General features: G+C 38.5%; 1 protein-coding gene across 1 annotated transcript in view; it reads right to left on the bottom strand.

Annotated features, from left to right (window-relative positions):
- The window catches only part of LOC111184093 (solute carrier family 22 member 10-like), a 38,727-nt gene extending 37,461 nt beyond the window's left edge, over positions 1–1,266 (bottom strand). The window contains exon 1 of the mRNA XM_089914647.1: positions 865–1,266. Coding sequence (XP_089770773.1) covers positions 865–1,266 — 402 coding nt within the window. The remainder of the gene's footprint in view (positions 1–864) is intronic.
- Positions 1,267–18,119: the final 16,853 nt, after the last annotated feature.

Consider the following 18,119-nt stretch of genomic DNA (forward strand, 5'->3'; position numbering starts at 1 on the left):
TTATTTTTTTTTAATCACTGATGCCTGGATCACACCTATAGTGAAATACATTCTGATTTGTTTCTCTGACAATTAGTCAGGAAATGGAATTTTTTTAAGTTAATACAAATATTTCCAACTGCAACTAGACTGAGAACAAGTGACCAAGAATAATTTTTCAGGGCTTCCCTGGTGGCGCAGTGGTTGGGAGTCCGCCTGCCGATGCAGGGGACGCGGGTTCGTGCCCCGGTCCGGGAGGATCCCTCATGCCACGGAGAGGCTGGGCCCGTGAGCCATGGCCACTGGGCCTGTGCGTCCAGATCCTGTGCTCCGCAACGGGAGAGGCCACAACAGTGAGAGGCCCGCGTACCACAAAAAAAAAAGAATAATTTTTCACACATTATATCAAGTACGTCCTTGTCTAAACGTCAATCTTCACATTAAATTTTAAGCTTTGCGATAGTAAAATTCATAACCAGTTTGTTGATTTCATCATCCTCAGTTGTAATGTAAGTGTTTGGCAATTAAAAAGATAAACAGGGCTTCCCTGGTGGCGCAGTGGTTGAGAGTCCGCCTGCCGATGCAGGGGACACGGGTTCGTGCCCCGGACCGGGAGGATCCCACATGCCACGGAGCGGCTGGGCCCGTGAGCCATGGCCGCTGAGCCTGCGCGTCCGGAGCCTGTGCTCCGCGGCGGGAGAGGCCGTAGCGGTGAGAGGCCCGCGTACCGCAAAGAAAAAAAAAAAAAAAGATAAACAATCACCGAAAGAATAAAAGAGAGCTGGTTATACTAGCTACTCAGTAACTGAATATCTGAACAGTACCTATTTATGTTATTCTAAACATCCACACCATGTACTCAGAAGAGGTAAATGGGGCCTTTACCTCAGTCACGATGGTGGAGGAGAAGGAGCTTCGGTCATACACCCAGCCGTCCACACAGGGCTCCGTGTCCAGGTCACTCATGTTGGGGAAGGTCCCGTTCAGTTGAAGGAGCTGCCACTGGGGGAGGAGGAAGCGATGACATTTCTCTGGTTTCAAGTTAGAATCCAACGGGATGAAGATTCTCAGGAGGACATCAGGGCTGAAGATCCCAGTGTCATTATCAGAGACAGTGTCATTATCAAGGATGGGGACCCAGCAGCGATGACCAGGAATGGCTGCAGTGAAGTTTTCCAGCAGTATGTGACAGGCTGCTATCATGACCGGAGGAAGAACGAAAACCATCTGAAGGATCTGGAATTTTCCCAGGCCACCAACTTCATTCAGAAGCTCCTCAAAAGCCATTGTGAAGAGGCAATTTTCAAGAAAACTCACAATGAATTTGTAGAGGTAAGTTCAAAGGGAGAAAAAATGTTTCTTTTCATTAACTCACACTAAATCTATGTGACCTCACATCAGTTTCTCATCAATGGTTCTCGCCGCTTCGCTGCTGCACCAGAACGTTGGAAGCAGTTTCCCCAATCTGTCTGGAATCACGAGGTATTCGTTTTTTAAGTAAAGTCATAGAGAAAATTATTTACCAAAGATACTTCTATCTGATGAACATTAAATCTGTTTAAAGGTTTACTCACTCAACATGCTTCTTCTCAGTGATTCTGTAAAATCAACATTGGACTTTGGCATGTACATGGTCTCTAAATAATCTAAAATATGCCTGCTACAGTCTTTAGACATTTCCAGAAAATGGAATTTGAGAGACACAGAAGTGAATGCTTTATGATTTTTCTGGGGAAAGAACAGAAAGCAAGTGTTTTTCTTGTTTATACTGACTTTAAGTTACAATAATTAACAAAATATAATCCTTTGTTTCTAATTGAAGCATAGTGGAATATGGTGCAATTACTACCTTTTAGCAACTGACATGTGCTTCAGTTTCAGTCACACCCAGAACTCAAAATAATTTTAAATTCCTTCAAATAAAGACAGTGGAGAAAGAGAGGTGAGCTCACCTAAGGATTTATCTTCTGAGGTTTTCCCTTACAGAATATATTAAGGATCTTTTATGCACTACTGGTCAGAATCCTGATGAATTGGTCACTTCATCAAGATGCTCCTGGCCTCTTTACGTCTAGTAATGCTTCTCGATTTCCGGTATGTATTTTACTTATATTAATATAACATTCCAGGTTTCTTATACTTACAGTTTACATGCTACAACTTCCAATCTGGTATACTTTTAATTGAAGTGTTTATTGGTATTATTGAAGAGTCACATGCAGTAGCAAGAAAAAATATAATGAGAATCTGCGTGCACTTCACTCGGTTTCCCCCAATAATAATATTTATGAAATTATAGTATAATAATCACAGCGAAGATATTGAGAGTGACACAGTCTACTGATCTTATTCAGATTTCCCCAGTCAGGTTTTCCTGTACTTGTGTTTGTGTGTGCATGTAATTAGAACTGTGTAGTGTTATCACCCGTAGCTTCCTGTGCCCACCGCCATAGCCCAGATACTAAATAATTCCCTCTCCACAGGAAATCCTGTTTTAGTACTCTTATAAATGTACCACCAACCCTTGCTCCTGTCATTCCCTTTCCTACCTTTGGCATCTAGTGATCTGTTTTCCATTATTTAAAAGTTGCTATATAGAGGGGAGGGATCAAAAGGGTGCAGTGGGAGGATGTGGAGCTCACCAATCCTTACACACATGAAAAATACATCAACATGTGGAATAATTCTCACAGAATACTGAATGCAAATTGTCAGAAGAACTCCTAAACAAACAAAGCTTCAAGAAAGATTTCCACATAACAGAGGAGGACAGAAAAAAATGCCTATGGTCAGGATCCCAGCCCTGGAAAGGGATCTTCAAGTAAGAGAGAAATTTTGCAGGGGCAGACCCTCACCCTGAGGAGCTATCTGGTTGAGTCACAGCCTAGACATCCCAATCTGGGTTCCTGCGTAGATGAGACAAGACCTCTTGGTGGCTGGGAGAACCTCTGGGACAGATAGATGAGCTGGAGGAGCCTTGACCCTACACACAAGGAGAGCACACATTTTGGCTCCAATAATCAGGGTGGACAGAACTTTGAACTGGCAGCTACCGCCTCGCTGCACTCCCCAATCTGAGGGGGCAAACACCCCACCCCCACTCACTCCACAGCACATCTTACCGCTGCATCTGGCTGGGGCAGAGAGGTCCTGGGAGAATACTGCCAGTGAGGCAGCCTGTATACCTGACAGAAGTGCAGCCACCTCAATTCCTGCAGCCATAGCGCCCTGACCCCAAGCCCCAGTCTAGTGAACGCACCATCCTGGCCACTCCACACCACAGCCTTGCACTAGATCTGGGATGAACACATCAGGGAAAAGGATGGGGTGCCTCTGAGTGGAGCTGTGGACACCAACACAGGCAGCGCTTCAGTTCTCTGCGAGCACACGGACCTCTATTGCTTCCATACTCCCCTCTTTTTTGGCAGGGCATGCACTCAAGGGGAAAGAAACCAGATGGAACCTGACTTTCAGAGCTTCTACTCCAAAAACTGGGGACCAGACCTGCCCATGAGAGCATGGTGATAGGCATGGAGCAGAGAGGAATTCCTGCCTCACTCTGGACTGGCGTTAGATCCCCCAAAACCAACCGCACCAACCTGAGAGAAGACATGGCTAGCATCCATTACAAACCAGCCTTTGAACCAAAGATATTGGACACACAGGGTCTACACCAGTATGCTCCCATCTAAAACACCTCTTCAACAGCACAATATATAACTGTTTCCCCTAAATTCATAGAGATAGAGAAAGTTAAGTAAAATGAAAATTCAGAGGAACTACTCCTAATTAAAGGAACATGAGAGATCCTCTGAAAGAACAAATAACAAAGCAGACCTCACCAGTCTATTACAACCCCAGTTCTAAAAGGAGGTAATAAAGATGCTAAAGGAATTAAGAAAATATATCAGTAGAAACACAGATCACTGTAACAAGGGACTAGAAACTATATAATAACACTTATCTGTTATTACAGAATATTGAATATAGTTCCCGGTGCTATAGAGTAGGTCCTTGTTTGTTATCTATTTCATATATAGTAGTGTGTATATGTTAATCCCAACCTCCTAATTTATCTCTCCCCCCACCCCCTTTCCCCTTTGGTAACCATAAGTTTGTGTTCTATGTCTGTGAGTCTCTTTCCGTTTTGGAAATAAGTTCATTTGTATCTCTTTTTTTAGATTACACAGATAAACGATGTCATATGATATTTATCTTTCTCTGTCCAGTTTACTGCACTTAGTATGACAATTTCTAGGTCCATCCATTTTGCTGCAAATGGTATTATTTCATTCTTTTTTATGGTTGAGTAATATTCCATTACATATATGTTTATACACATACATATCCATTCATATGTTGATGGACATTTAGGTTGCTTCCATGTCTTGCCTATTGTAAATAGTACTGCTATTTACATGGGGTGCATGTATTTTTTCAAATTATGATTTTCTCCAGATATATGCCCAGGAGTGGGGTCGCAGGATAATATCGTAGCTCTATATTAGTTTCTTGCAGAACCTCCATACTGTTCTCCATAGTGGCTGTACTAATTTACAATCCCACCCACAGTGTAGGAGGGTTTCTTTTTCTCAACACTCTTTTCAGCATTTGCTACTTGTAGACTTTTTTGATGATGGCCATTCTGAACGGTGTGAGGTGATACCTCATTGTACTTTTGATTTGCATTTCTCTAATAATTATTGATGTGGAGCATCACTTCATGTGCCTTTTGGCCATCTGTATGTCTTCTTTGGAGAAATGTCCATTTAGATCATGTGCTCATTCTTTTGATTGGGTTGTTTGTTTTTTGATATTGAGCTATGTGTGTTGTTTGTATATTTTGGAGATTAATCCCTTGTTGGTTGCATCATTTGCAAAAATTTTCTCCCACTATGTATGTTGTCTTTTTATTTTGTTTATGGTTTCCTTTGCTGTGCAAAACCTTTTAAGTTTAATTTGGTCCCATTTGTTTATTTTTGTTTTTAAATCCATTACTCTAGGAGGTGGACCCAAAAAGATATTGCTGCAATTTATGTCAAAGGGTGTCCTACCTATATTTTCCTCTAGGAGTTTTGTGGTATCCTGTTTTACATTTAGGTCTTCAATCCATTTTGAGTTTACCTTTGTGTATGGTGTTAGAGAATGTTCTAATTTCATTCTTTTACATGTAGCTGTCCAGTTTTCCCAGCACCACTTATTGTAGAGACTGTCTTTCCACCATGGTATAGTCTTGCCTCCTTTGTCTTAGATTAATTGACCATAGGTGCGTGGATTTATCTCTGGGCTTTCTATCCTGTTCCATTGATCTATATTTCTGTTTTGGTGTGCATGCCATACTGTTTTGATTGCTGTATCTTTGTAGTATAGTCTGAAGTCAGGGAGCCTGATTCCTCCAGCTCTGTTTTTCTTTCTCAAGATTGCTTTGTTGGTGGTCTCTTGTGTTTCCATATAAATTTTAAAATATTTTGTTCTTGTTCTGTGAAAAATGCCATTGGTAGTTTGATAAGTGTTGCATTGAGTCTGTAGATTGCTTTGGGTAGTATAGTCATTCTGACAATATTGATTCTTTCGATCCAAGAACACTATATATCTTTCCATCTTTTTGTGTCATCTTTGATTTCCTTCATCACTGTCTTATAGTTTTCAGAGTACAGTTCTTTTGCCTCCTTAGGTGGGTTTATTCCTAGGTATTTTATTCTTTTTGATGTGATGGTAAATGGGATTGTTTCCTTAATTTCTATTTCTAATCTTTCATAGTTAGTGTATAAAAATGCAACAGATTTCTCTGCATTAATTTTGTATCCTGCTGCATTACCGAATTCATTGATGAGCTCTAGTGGTTTTACGGTACATCTTTAGGATTGTCTATGTATAGTACCATGTCATTTGCAAACAATGACAGTTTTACTTCTTCTTTTCCAGTCTGAATCCCTTTTATTTCTTTTCCTTCTCTGATTGCTGTTGTTAGGACTTCCAAAACTATGTTGAATAATATTGGCAAGAGTGGACATCCTTTTCTTGTTCCTGATCGTAGAGGTAATGCTTTCAGCTTTTCACCATTGAGTATGATGTTAGCTGTGGGTTTGTCATATATGGCCTTTATTATGTTGAGGTTGGTTCTCTCTATGCCCACTTTCTGGAGAGTTTTTTATCATAAATGGACGTTGAATTTTATCAAGAGCTTTTTCTGCCTCTATTGAGATGATCATATGGTTTTTATTCTTCAGTTTGTTAATGTAGAGTATCACACTGATTGATTTGTGGATATTGAAAAATCCTTGCGTCCCTAGGATAAATCCCACTTGATTATGGTGTATGATCCTTATATTGTATTGTTGAATTTGATTTGCTAGTATTTTGTGGAGGATTTGTATATCTATATTAATCAGTGATATCGGCCTGTCATTTCCTTTTTTGTGTGGTACCTTTGTCTGATTTTGGTATCAGTGTGATGGGGACCTCATAGAATGAGTTTAAAAGTGTTCCTCCCTCTGCAATTTTTAAAAATAATTTCAGAAGGATAGGTGTTAATTCTTCCCCAAATGTTTGATAGAATTCACCTGTGAAGCCAGCTGGTCCTGGACTTCTGTTTATTGGGAGTTTTTAAATCACAGATTCAATTTCAATACTTGTAATTTGCCTATTCATATTTTCTATTTCTTCCTAGTTCTGTCTTGGGAGAGTGTACCTTTCTAAGAATTGGTCCATTTCTTCTAGGTTTTCAAATTTATTGGCATGTAATTGCCTGTAGTACTCTCTTATGGTCTTTTGTATTTCTGTGGTGTCTGTTGTAAGTTCTCATTTCTCATTTCTAATTTTACTGATTTGGGCTGTCTTTCTTTTTTTTCTTGATGTGTCTGGCTAAAGGTTTTTCAATTTTGTTTATCTTTTCAAAGAACCAGCTTTTGGTTTCATTGATCTTTTCTATTGTTTTCTTAGTCTTTCATTTATTTCTGCTCTGATTTTTATGATTTCTTTCCTTCTACTAACACTGGGTTTTGTTTTCATTTCTCTATTTGCTTTAGGTGTAAGGTTAGGATGGTTATTTGAGATTTTTCTTTTTTCCTAAGGTAAACTTGTATCACTATAAAGTTCCCTCTTAGAACTGCTTTTGCTGTGTCCCATAGGTGGTAGATTGTCATGTTTTTGTTTTCATTTGTCTCTAGGTATTTTTTAATTTCCTCTTTGATTTCCAAGTGATCCATTTGTTGTTTAGTAGCATATTGTTTAGGCTACATGTGTTTGTGTTTTTCACAATTTTTTTCTTGTAGTTGACTGCTAACCTCATAGCCTTGTGGTTGGAGAAGTTGCTTAATATGATTTCAATTTTCTTAAATTTACCAAGACTTCCTTTGTGGCCCAGCATGTGACCAATTCTGAAGAATGTTCTATTTGCACTTGAAAAGAATGTGTATTCTGCTGCTTTTGGATGGAATGTTCTATAAATACCAAGTCTATCTGGCCTAATGTGTCACTTAAGGCCTGTTTCCTTATTGATTTTTTGTTTTTTGTCTAGATGAACTTCCATTGATGTAAGTAGGGTATTAAAGTCCCCCACTATTATTGTGTTACTGTCAATGTCTCCTTTTATGACTGTTTGTGTTTGCCTTATATGTTGAGGTGCTCCTATGTTGGGTGCATATATATTTACAATTGTTATATCCTCTTCTTGTACTGATCCCTTGATCATTTTGTCATGTCTTCCTTTGTCTTTAGTTTTAACAGTCTTCATTTTAAAGTCTATTTCGTCTGATATAAGTATTGCTACTCCACCTTACTTTTGATTTCCAATTGCATGGAATACCATTTTCCATCCCCTTACTTTCAGTCCATTTGTGTCTCTAGATCTGAAGTGGGTCTCTTGTAGACAACATATATATGGGTCTTGTTTTGTATCCATTCAGCCAGTCTATCTCTTTCATTTGGAGCATTTCATCTGTTTACATTTAAGGTAATTATCCATATATATATTCTTATTGCTGTTTTGTTACTTGTTTCAGATTTGTTTTTGTATGCCTTTTTTTTCCTTTCCTCTTGTGTTCTCTTCTCTTGTGATTTGCTTGGATTCACTTTTCTTTTTTGCATGTATATTATAGATTTTTCATTTGCAGTTACCATGAGGTTTTGATATAGCAGTCTATATGTATACAAGATTGTTTTACATTGCTGATCTCTTCATTTGAAATGCATTTCCAATATCCTGCATTTGTACTCTCCTCCTCTCATGTTTACTGGTTTTGATATCATATTTGTGTGTGGATGATTGCCTGCCTTTACTGTATGTTTGCCTTTATTGGTGAGCTTCCCCATTTTGTAATTTCCTTGTTTCGAACTGTGGCCTTTTGTATTTCACTTAGAGAAGTTCCTTTAGGATTTGTTGTAAAACTGGTCTGGTGGTACCGAATTCTCTTAGCTTTTGTTTATCTGTAAAGCTTTTGATTTCTCTGTCAAATCCGAATGAGAGCCATGCTGTGTAGAGTATTCTTGGTTGTAGTTTCTTCCCTTTCATTACTTTAACTGAATTGTGCAACTTCCCTCTGGCCTGCAGAGTTCCTGCTGAAAAATCAGCTGATCGTCTTATGAGTATTCTGTTGGGTGTTATTTGTTGCTTTTCCCTTATTGCTTTTAATAGTTTCTCTTTGTCTTTCATTTTTGTCAGTTTAATTGCTATGTGTCTTGACGTGTTGCTCCTTGGGTTAATCCTGTATGGGACTCTGTGCTTTCTGGACTTGGGTGACTGTTTCTTTTCCCATGTTAGGGAAGTTTCCAGCTATTATCTCTTCAAATATTTTCTCAGGCCCTTCTCTCTCTCTTCTCCTTCTGTGACCCCTATAATTCTAATGTTGTTGTGTTTGACATTGTACCAGAGGTCTCTTAAACTATCCTCATTTCTTTTCAACTTTTTTCTTTATTCTGTTCTGTGGCAGTCTTTCCACCACTCCATCTTCCAGCTCATTGATTTGGTCTTCTGCCTCATTTATTCTGCTATTGATTCCTTCTAGTGTATTCTAAATTTCAGTTATTGTATTCTTCATCTCTGGTTATTCTTTGTATTTTCTAACTCTTTGCTAAAAACTTCTTGTAACTTCTCACTCTTTGCATTCATTCTTTTCCTGAGTTCTTGGATCATCTTTGATCATTATTCTGAACTCTTTCTCAGGTAGATTGCCTATCTGCACTTCACTTAGTTGTTCTTCTGGTGTTTTATCTTGTTCCTTAATCTGGAACATATCCTTTAGGCGTCTCATTTTGTTTAAAATTGTATTTGCATTTTGTGTATGTAGTAGCTTAGTTACATTTCTCGACCTGGAGAAGTGGCCCTCTCTAGTGGATGTCCTATATGTCCCAGGAGTGCACTCCTTTCTCGTCAACCTAGGGCCAGGGACCAGCTGGCCCCAGGGTCATCTCTGACCTGTGTTTGCAAACTCAGTGCTATAGGCTGAAGGATTGTAGTTTTCTTGCTTCTGGTGTTTGCCTCCTGGTGGGTGAGACTGGTCTAGAGGCTTGTACAAGCTTCCTGGTGGGAGGGGCTGGTACCTACCCACTGGTGGGTGGAGCTGGGTCTTGGCCCTCTGGTGGACAGGGCTGTGTCAAGTGGCGTGTTTAGAAGTGGCTGTGGGCTCAGGAAGTCTTTAAGCAGCCTATTTGCTGATGGGTGAGGCCTTGTGCTGACCCTGTGATTTGTTTAGCCTGGGGCATTCCTGCACTACTTTCTTTCAGGTTTCAAGGTGCATTTAGTGAAAGAGACCAGAGCCAGTATGCTTAGTCTATCATCCCCAGCATCAGAGCCTTCCTCCTTCCTCCTTTCTTAAGGAAAGCTCTGTACTATGAACTAGTAATACCTGTTTAATTTTTGTGTATATGGTGTATATATGAGTGTCTTTTTAAAAATTGTTTTCTGTAGATAAGTAAGTTCTATAATTAAATTTTTAAAAAAAGAAAAGCAAAAACTTGGACAAGATGGAGATGAACAAAACTCATAAAGTTTAGTAACCAGGGAAAGAGGGATGTTGAAGAGAGAACAGAGATATTCATAGAAGCCAAGTCTTTGAGTAGATGTGGGGAAATGAGATTCCTTTAAAAATGAAATGTTTGGCTTTGGTCAGGAGAAGGTCATGCTGTGCAAATGAAAAAATGCAGAGTTTGTGGGTAAAGATATGAGTAAAAATGAGGTCTCCTCTGTTATTTTTCCCCTTATTGAGATAACTAACTGGATGCCCATCAGGTAGTACAACTGTAGGAGAAGCAGTGTTGTAAGTCTGAGGAGAGAGGACTGGGTACATAAGCTGGAAGACTGGTCCTGCTCTAAAGTTAGGGTTAAATCATCCTGCAAATATAGTAGAATTGCCAGGGAATTCCAAGGATTTACTTTGTAGTTACAGTCTCACATTTACTGGGAAAAGTGAGCAACCACATTCAGTGACTTGAGTCCAAAGTGCAAAATGGAGAGAAGTTACCTCAAACCACATACCTAAGTTCACTGAGTTGTGTAGGTGACACGTGGCAGTTTCAAGGAGCACAGATGGGATGGGATTGACATCTTTATCAGCAACCTCTTCCCCTGCCTGCACAACTCCATGCACTTCCCAGTCTCACAGAGAAGGGTCCTGTGTAGGGAAAGACCAGTCTATTCAGAATTTTTTTTTCAGGGAGGGGGGATATTCAGGGAGCCTTTGGGTGATCCCTGGCCTTAGAGTAGATGTCCCCAGAAGGACACCTTGGCAGGATAAGGAATGGGAGCTTGATTCAAGGGGGGGGTCTGATGAGTGCCTAAGGAAGAGGGGTCAGGGTTAGGAGGGGCTGCTGAGCCTCCACAAGCTGAAATGAGTAGTTGTTGGAAGAATTGTGTCTATTGGCCAGCTTGGCCGGGACTTGCCATAAATTGGGTTCTGGAAGGTCCCAGCTTTAGATTCATAGAGGCAGGAAAGGGTGGTGAGATGGGGCTCCTGTAAGTCGCATAGCCCCATTATAGAAAACTACGACTTCTTTCCCCAAGGACAAGGAAATTGGCAAATATACACAAATAATCTTTTCTTTCCACTATGGAAAATAGTCCTTTTATTTTCTATCACTATAGAATTAAAAATTCTTCACAGAAAAAGTTGGAAATAAAATTTTACTTCACAAAAGATCTAGGCTGTATTAACACACATAGATACTAATGTTAATATTTTGGCTAAATATATAGAACTTTATTTCTGGCCATAAGAATAGTGTCCTGTTATACATTTTGGGTTTTTCCTCATTTCCCAACTTAACATATTGTTTTTTCCCCCTCTTCAATGCATACAGTTATCCTTTGTAATGACAGAAGTGAAAGCAGTTTGGATGGATATATTTGAATTTATTAAATCAGAAAATTAAGGTTGTTTTCAGTTTTACTTTGAAACTTTCATTTATGAGCAGCCTAGTACATGCATTCTATTCCTTTTCATTAATTACTTCTTTAAGGTTAAGTTCTTCCCATTCAGTTTCTAAAATAAAGGTTTTGCCCTTTTAATTTAGTTGTATTTTTAAAATAGCCTCATAAAGATTGTGCCTAATAATACTACTGCAAGTACCCCCAGAAATTTTGGTTTTCCCACATCCTCTATAATACTGTTCCACTTTAATCTGATGAACCTCATAAATTTTAAGTGACATAAAAATTTTAATTTTCTAATTTTGTTATTATTGAGCTTGACCATCTTTTCATATCTTTTAGTCTCTCTCATTTCTCTCAGTAACCGTTCAGTGTCCCTTGAGCAATTTCTTTAAAAATCCAGTGTTTATTATACTTCTTTCCTTAAAAGGACTCATAATATTAGAATAAAAACTAGACTCTAAAAATGTTACAAAGAGTTTTAAAATTAATTGTTTGCTTTTTTCTTTTTTTTTGCGGTATGCGGGCCTCTCACTGTTGTGGCCTCTCCCGTTGCAGAGCACAGGCTCCGGACGCGCAGGCTCAGCGGCCATGGCTCACGGGCCCAGCCGCTCCGCGGCATGTGGGATCTTCCCGGACCGGGGCACGAACCCATGTCCCCTGCATCGGCAGGCGGACTCTCAACCGCTGCACCACCAGGGAAGCCCCAATTGTTTGCTTTTAACTATTAAATTATTAGATTTCACTAAAAACATGTTTTTTAATATATATGAAATATAAATATTATTTTTTAATTTTTTAAAATTCTTTTTAATTTTTTTTTTTACATCTTTACTGGAGTAAAATTGCTTTACAATCTCGTGTTAGTTTCTGCTGTATAACAAAGTGAATCAGCTATACATATACATATATCCCCATATCTCCTCCCTCATGCAACTCCCTCCCATATTCCCTATCCCACCAGTCTGGGTGGACACAAAGCACCAAGCTGATCTCCCTGTGCTGTGTGGCTGCTTCCCACTAGCTATCTGTTTTACATTTGGTAGTGTATATATGTCCATGCCACTCCCTCACTTCATCCCAGCTTACACTTCCCCCTCCCCATGTTCTCATGTCCATTCACTACTTCTGCATCTTTATTCCTATCCAGCCCCTAGTTCTTCAAACCTCCCCCCTTTTTTTTAGATTCCATATATATATGTTAGCATACGGTATTTGTTTTTCTCTTTCTGACTTACTTCACTCTGTATGACAGACTCTAGGTCCATCCACCTCACTACAAATAACTCAATTTCGTTTCTTTTTATGGCTGAGTAATATTCCATTGTATATATGTGACCCATCTTCTTAATCCATTCATCTGCGAATGGACACTTAGTTGGCTTCCATATCCTGGCTATTGTAAATAGTGGGGCAATGAACATTGTGGTACATGACTTTTTTTGAATTATGGTTTTCTCAGGGTATATGCCCAGTAGTGGGATTTCCGGGTCATATGGCAGTTCTATTTTTAGGTTTTTAAGGAACCTCCATACTGTTTTCCATAGTGGCTGTGTCAATTTACATTCCCACCAAAAGTGCAAGAGGGTTCCCTTTTTTGACACCCTCTCCAGCATTTATTGTTTGTAGGTTTTCTGATGGTGGCCATTCTGACTGGTGTGAGGTGATACCTCATTGTCATTTTGATTTGCATTTCTCTAATAATTAGTGATGTTGAGCATTCTTTCACGTATTTGCTGGCAATCTGTATATCTTCTTTGGAGAAATGTCTATTTAGGTCTTCTACCCATTTTTGGATTGGCTTGTTTGTTTTTTTGATATTGAGCTGCTTGTATATTTTGGAGATTAATCCTTTGTCCATTGCTTTGTTTACAAATATTTTCCCCCATTCTAAGGGTTGTCTTTTCATCTTGTTTATGGTTTCCTTTGCTGTGCAAAAGATTTTAAGTTTCATTAGGTCCCATTTGTTCATTTTGGTTTTATTTCCATTTCTCTAGGAAGTGGGTCAAAGAAGATCTTGCTGTGATTTATGTCATAGAGTGTTCTATGTTTTCCTCTAAGAGTTTTAGAGTGTCTGGCCTTACATTTACGTCTTTAATCCATCTTGAGTTTATTTTTGTGCATGGTGTTAGGGAGTGTTCTAATTTAATTCTTTTACATGTAGCTGTCCACTTGTAGCAGCACCGCTTATTGAAGAGGCTGTCTTTTCTCCATTGTATATTCTTGCCTCCTTTACCAAAAACAAGGTGACCATATGTGCATGGGTTTACCTCTGGGCTTTCTATCCTTTTCCATTGATCTATAATTCTGTTTTTGTGCCAGTACCATACTGTCTTCATTAATGTACCTTTATAATATAGTCTGAAGTCAGGGAACTTGATTCCTCCAGCTCCAATTTTCTTTCTCAAGATTGCTTTGTTTATGTGGGGTCTTTGTGTTTCAATACAAATTGTGAAATTTTTTGTTCCAGTTCTGTTAAAAATGCCATTGGTAGTTTGATAGGGATTGCGTTGAACCTGTAGATTGCTTTGGATAGTGTAGTCATTTTCATAATGTTGATTCTTCCAATCCAAGAACATGGTATATCTCTCCATTTGTTGGTATGTATCATCTTTAATTTCTTTCATCAGTGCCTTGTAGTTTTTGGCATACACGTTTTTGTCTCCTTAGGTAGGTTTATTCCTAGATATTTTATTCTTTTTGTTGGAATGGTAAGTGGGAATGTTTCCTTAACTTCTCTTTCAGATTTTTCGTCGTTAGTGTATAGGAATACAAGAGATTTCTGTGCATTAATTTTGTATCCTGCTACTTAACCAAATTCATTGATTAGCTGTAGTATTTTTCTGGTAGCATCTTTAGGATTCTCTATGTATAGTATTGTGTCATCTGCAAACAGAGACAGTTTTACTTCTTCTTTTCCGATTTGAATTCCTTTTATTTCTTTGTCATCTCTGATTGCTGTGGCTAAAACTTCCAAACTATGTTGAATAATAGTGGTGAGAATGGACAACCTTGTCTTGCTCCTGATCTTAGTGGAAATGGTTTCAGTATTTCACCATTGAGAACGATGTTGGCTGTAGGTTTGTCATATATGACCTTTATTATGTTGAGGTAACTCCCTCTATGCCTACTTTATGGAGGGTTTTATAATAAAACAGTGTTGAATTTTGTCAAAAGATTTTTCTGCATCTATTGAGATGATCATATGGTTTTTATCCTTCAGTTTGTTAATATGGTATAACACACTGATTGATTTGCATATATTGAAGAATCCTTGCATTCCTGGGATAAGCCCCCTTGATCATTATGTATGATCCTTTTAATGTGTTGTTGGATTCTGTTTGCTAGTATTTTGTTGAGGATATTTGCATCTATATTCATCAGTGATACTGGTTTATAATTTTCTTTTTTTTGTAGTATCTTTGTCTGGTTTTGGTATCAGGGTGATGGTGGCCTCATAGAATGGGTTTGGGAATGTTCCTCCCTCTGCTATGTTGTGTAAGACTTTTAGAAGGATAGGTGTTACCTCATCTCTAAATGTTTGAAAGAATTCGCCTGTGAAGCCATCCAGCCCTGGGCTTGTTTGTTTTTGGAAGATTTTTTTTTTTTTTTTTTTTGGAAGATTTTTAATCACAGTCTCAATTCCAGTGCTTGTGATTGGTCTGTTTATATTTTCTATTTCTTCCTTATTCTGTCTCAGAAGGTAGGGCTTTTCTAAGAATTTGTGCATTTCTTCTAGGTTGTCCATTTTATTGGCATATAGTTGCTTGTAGTAATCTCTCATGATCCTTTGTATTTCTTCAGTGTCAGTTGTTACTTCACTTTCATTTCAAATTCTGTTGATTTCAGTCTTCTCTCTTTTATTCTTGATGAGTCTGGCTAATGGTTTATCAATTTACTGTATCTTCTCAAAGAACCAGCTTTTAGTTTTACTGATCTTTGCTATCGTTTCCTTCATTTCTCTTTCATTTATTTCTGATCTGATCTTTATGATTTCTGTACTTCTGCTGCCTTTGGGGTTTTTCGTTCTTTCTCTAATTGCTTTATGTGTACAGTTAGGTACAGGATTGTACCTATAGGTACAATAGGATTGTATTGCTATAAACTTCCCTCTTAGAATTGCTTTTGCTGCATCCCATGGGTTTTGGGCCATCGTGTCTTCACTGTCATTTGTTTCTAGGTATTTTTTGATTTTCTCTTTGATTTCTTCAGTGATCTCTTGGTTATTTAGTAGTATATTGTTTAGCCTCCATGTGTTTGTATTTTTTACAGATATTTTTCCTGTAATTGATATCTAGTCTCATAGTGTTGTAGTCGGAAAACATACTTGATACGATTTTTCTTAAATTTACCAAGGCTTGATTTGCACCCAAGATATGATCTATTCTGGAGAATGTTCCATAAGCACTTGAGAAGAAAGTGTATTCTGTTGTTTTGGAATGGAATGTCCTATAAATATCAATTATGTCCATCTTGTCTAATGTGTCATTTAAAGCTTGTGTTTCATTATTTATTTTAATTTTGGATGATCTGTCCTTTGGTGAAGGTGGGGTGTTAAAGTCCCCTACTATGATTGTGTTACTGTTGATTTCCCCTTTCACAGCTGTTAGCATTTGTCTTATGTATTGAGGTGCTCCTTTGTTTGGTGCATAAATTTTACTATTGTTATATCTTTTTCTTGGATTGATCCCTTGATCATTATGTATTGTCCTTCTTTGTCTCTTGTAATAGTCTTGATTTTAACGTCTTTTTTGTCTGATATGATAATTACCACTCAAGCTTTCTTTTGATTTCAATTTACATGGAATAATTTTTCCATCCCCTCACTTTCAGTCTGTATGTGTAACTAGGTCTGAAGTGGGTCTCTTGTAGACAGCATATATATGGTTCTTGTTTTTGTATCCATTCATCCAGTCTATGCCTTTTAGTTGGAGCATTTAATCAATTTACTTTCAACGTAGTTATCGATATATATGTTCCTATTACGATTTTCTTAATTGTTTTGGGTTTGTTATTGTAGGTCTTTTCCTTCTCTTTTGTTTTCTGCCTAGAGAAGATCCTTTAGCATTTGTAGTAAAGCTGGTTTTGTGGTGCTGAATTCTCTTAGTTTTTGCTTCCCTGTAAGGGTTTTAATTTCTCCGTCGAATCTGAATGAGATCCTTGATAGAGAGAGTAATCTCGGTTGTAGGTTTTTCCCTTTCATCACTTTAAATATGTCCTGCCACTCCCTTCTGGCTTGTAGAGTTTCTGCTGACAGATCAGCTGTTAAACTTATGGGGATTCCCTTGTATGTTAATTGTTGTTTTTCCCTTGCTGCTTTAATATTTTTTCTTTGTACTTGAGTTTTGATAGTTTGATTAATATGTGTCTTGGCGTGTTTCTCCTTGGATTTATCCTGTATGGGACTCTGTACTCTTCCTGTACTTGATTGACTATTTCCTTTCCCATGTTAGGGAAGTTTTCAACTATAATCTCTTCAAATATTTTCTCAGTCCCTTTCTTTTTCTCTTCTTCTTCTTGGACCCCTATAATTCAAATGTTGCTGCATTTAATTTTGTCCCAGAGGTCTCTAAGACTGTCCTCAATTCTTTTCATTCTTTTTTCTTTATTCTGCTCTGTGGTAGTTATTTCCTATTTTATCTTCCAAGTCACTTATCCATTCTTATGCCTCAGGTATTCTGCTTGATTCCTTCTAGAGAATTTTTCATTTCATTTATTGTGTTGTTCATCATTGTTTGTTTGCTCTTTCGTTCTTCTAAGTCCTTGTTAAAGGTTTCTTCTGTTTTCTCCATTCTATTTCCAAGATTGTGGATGATGTTTACTATCATTACTCTGCATTCTTTTTCAGGTAGACTGCCTATTTCCTCTTCATTTGTTTGGTCGGTTGGGTTTTTACCTTGCTCCTTCATCTGTTCTGTGTTTCTCTGTCTTCTCATTTTGTTTAACTTAATGTGTTTGGGGTCTACTTTTTGCAGTCTGCAGGTTCGTAGTTCCCATTGTTTTTGGTGTCTGCCCCCAGTGAGTAAGGTTAGTTCAGTGGGTTGTGTAGGCTTTCTGGTGGAAGGGAGTGGTGCCTGTGTTCTGGTGGATGAGGCTGGATCTTGTCTTTCTGGTGGGCAGGACAGACTTTGGTGGTGTGTTTTGGGGTGTCTGTGAATTCATTACTATTTTAGGCAGCCTCTCCACTAATGGGTGGGGTTATGTTCCTGTCTTGCTAGTTGTTTGGCATAGGGTGTCCAGCACTGTAGCTTGCTGGTCGTTTAGTGCAGCTGGATCTTAGCATTGAGATGGAGATCTCTGGGAGAGCTTTCGCTGTTAGATGTTACGTGAGGCTGGGAGGTCTCTGGTAGACCAATATCCTGAATTCAGCTCTCCTTCAGAGGCTCAGACCTGACACACAGTGAGAGAACCAAGAGCCTATCAGCCACATGACTCAGAAGAAAAGGGAGAAAAAAAAAAAACAAAGAAAGAAAAAAATAAAATAAAGTTATTTAAATGAAAAAATTTTTAATTATTATTAAAAACAAAAAAAAATTAAAAAGTAATTTTAGGGCTTCCCTGCTGGTGCAGTGATTGAGAGTCCACCTGCTGATGCAGGGGACATGGGTTCGTGCCCCGGTCCGGGAGGATCCCACATACTGCAGAGCAGCTGGGCCTGTGAGCCATGGCTGCTGAGCCTGTGCATCTGGAGCCTGTGCTCCACAACGGGAGAGGCCACAACAGTGAGAGGCCTGCGTAACGCAAAAAAAAAAAAAAAAAAAAGTAATTTTAAAAA

This window comes from Delphinapterus leucas, chromosome 7 (genome assembly GCF_059928025.1).
Source record: "Delphinapterus leucas isolate spDelLeu-1000000601 "Yukka" chromosome 7, BTC_Dleu_Yukka2, whole genome shotgun sequence".
Classification (NCBI taxonomy): Eukaryota; Metazoa; Chordata; class Mammalia; order Artiodactyla; family Monodontidae; genus Delphinapterus; species Delphinapterus leucas.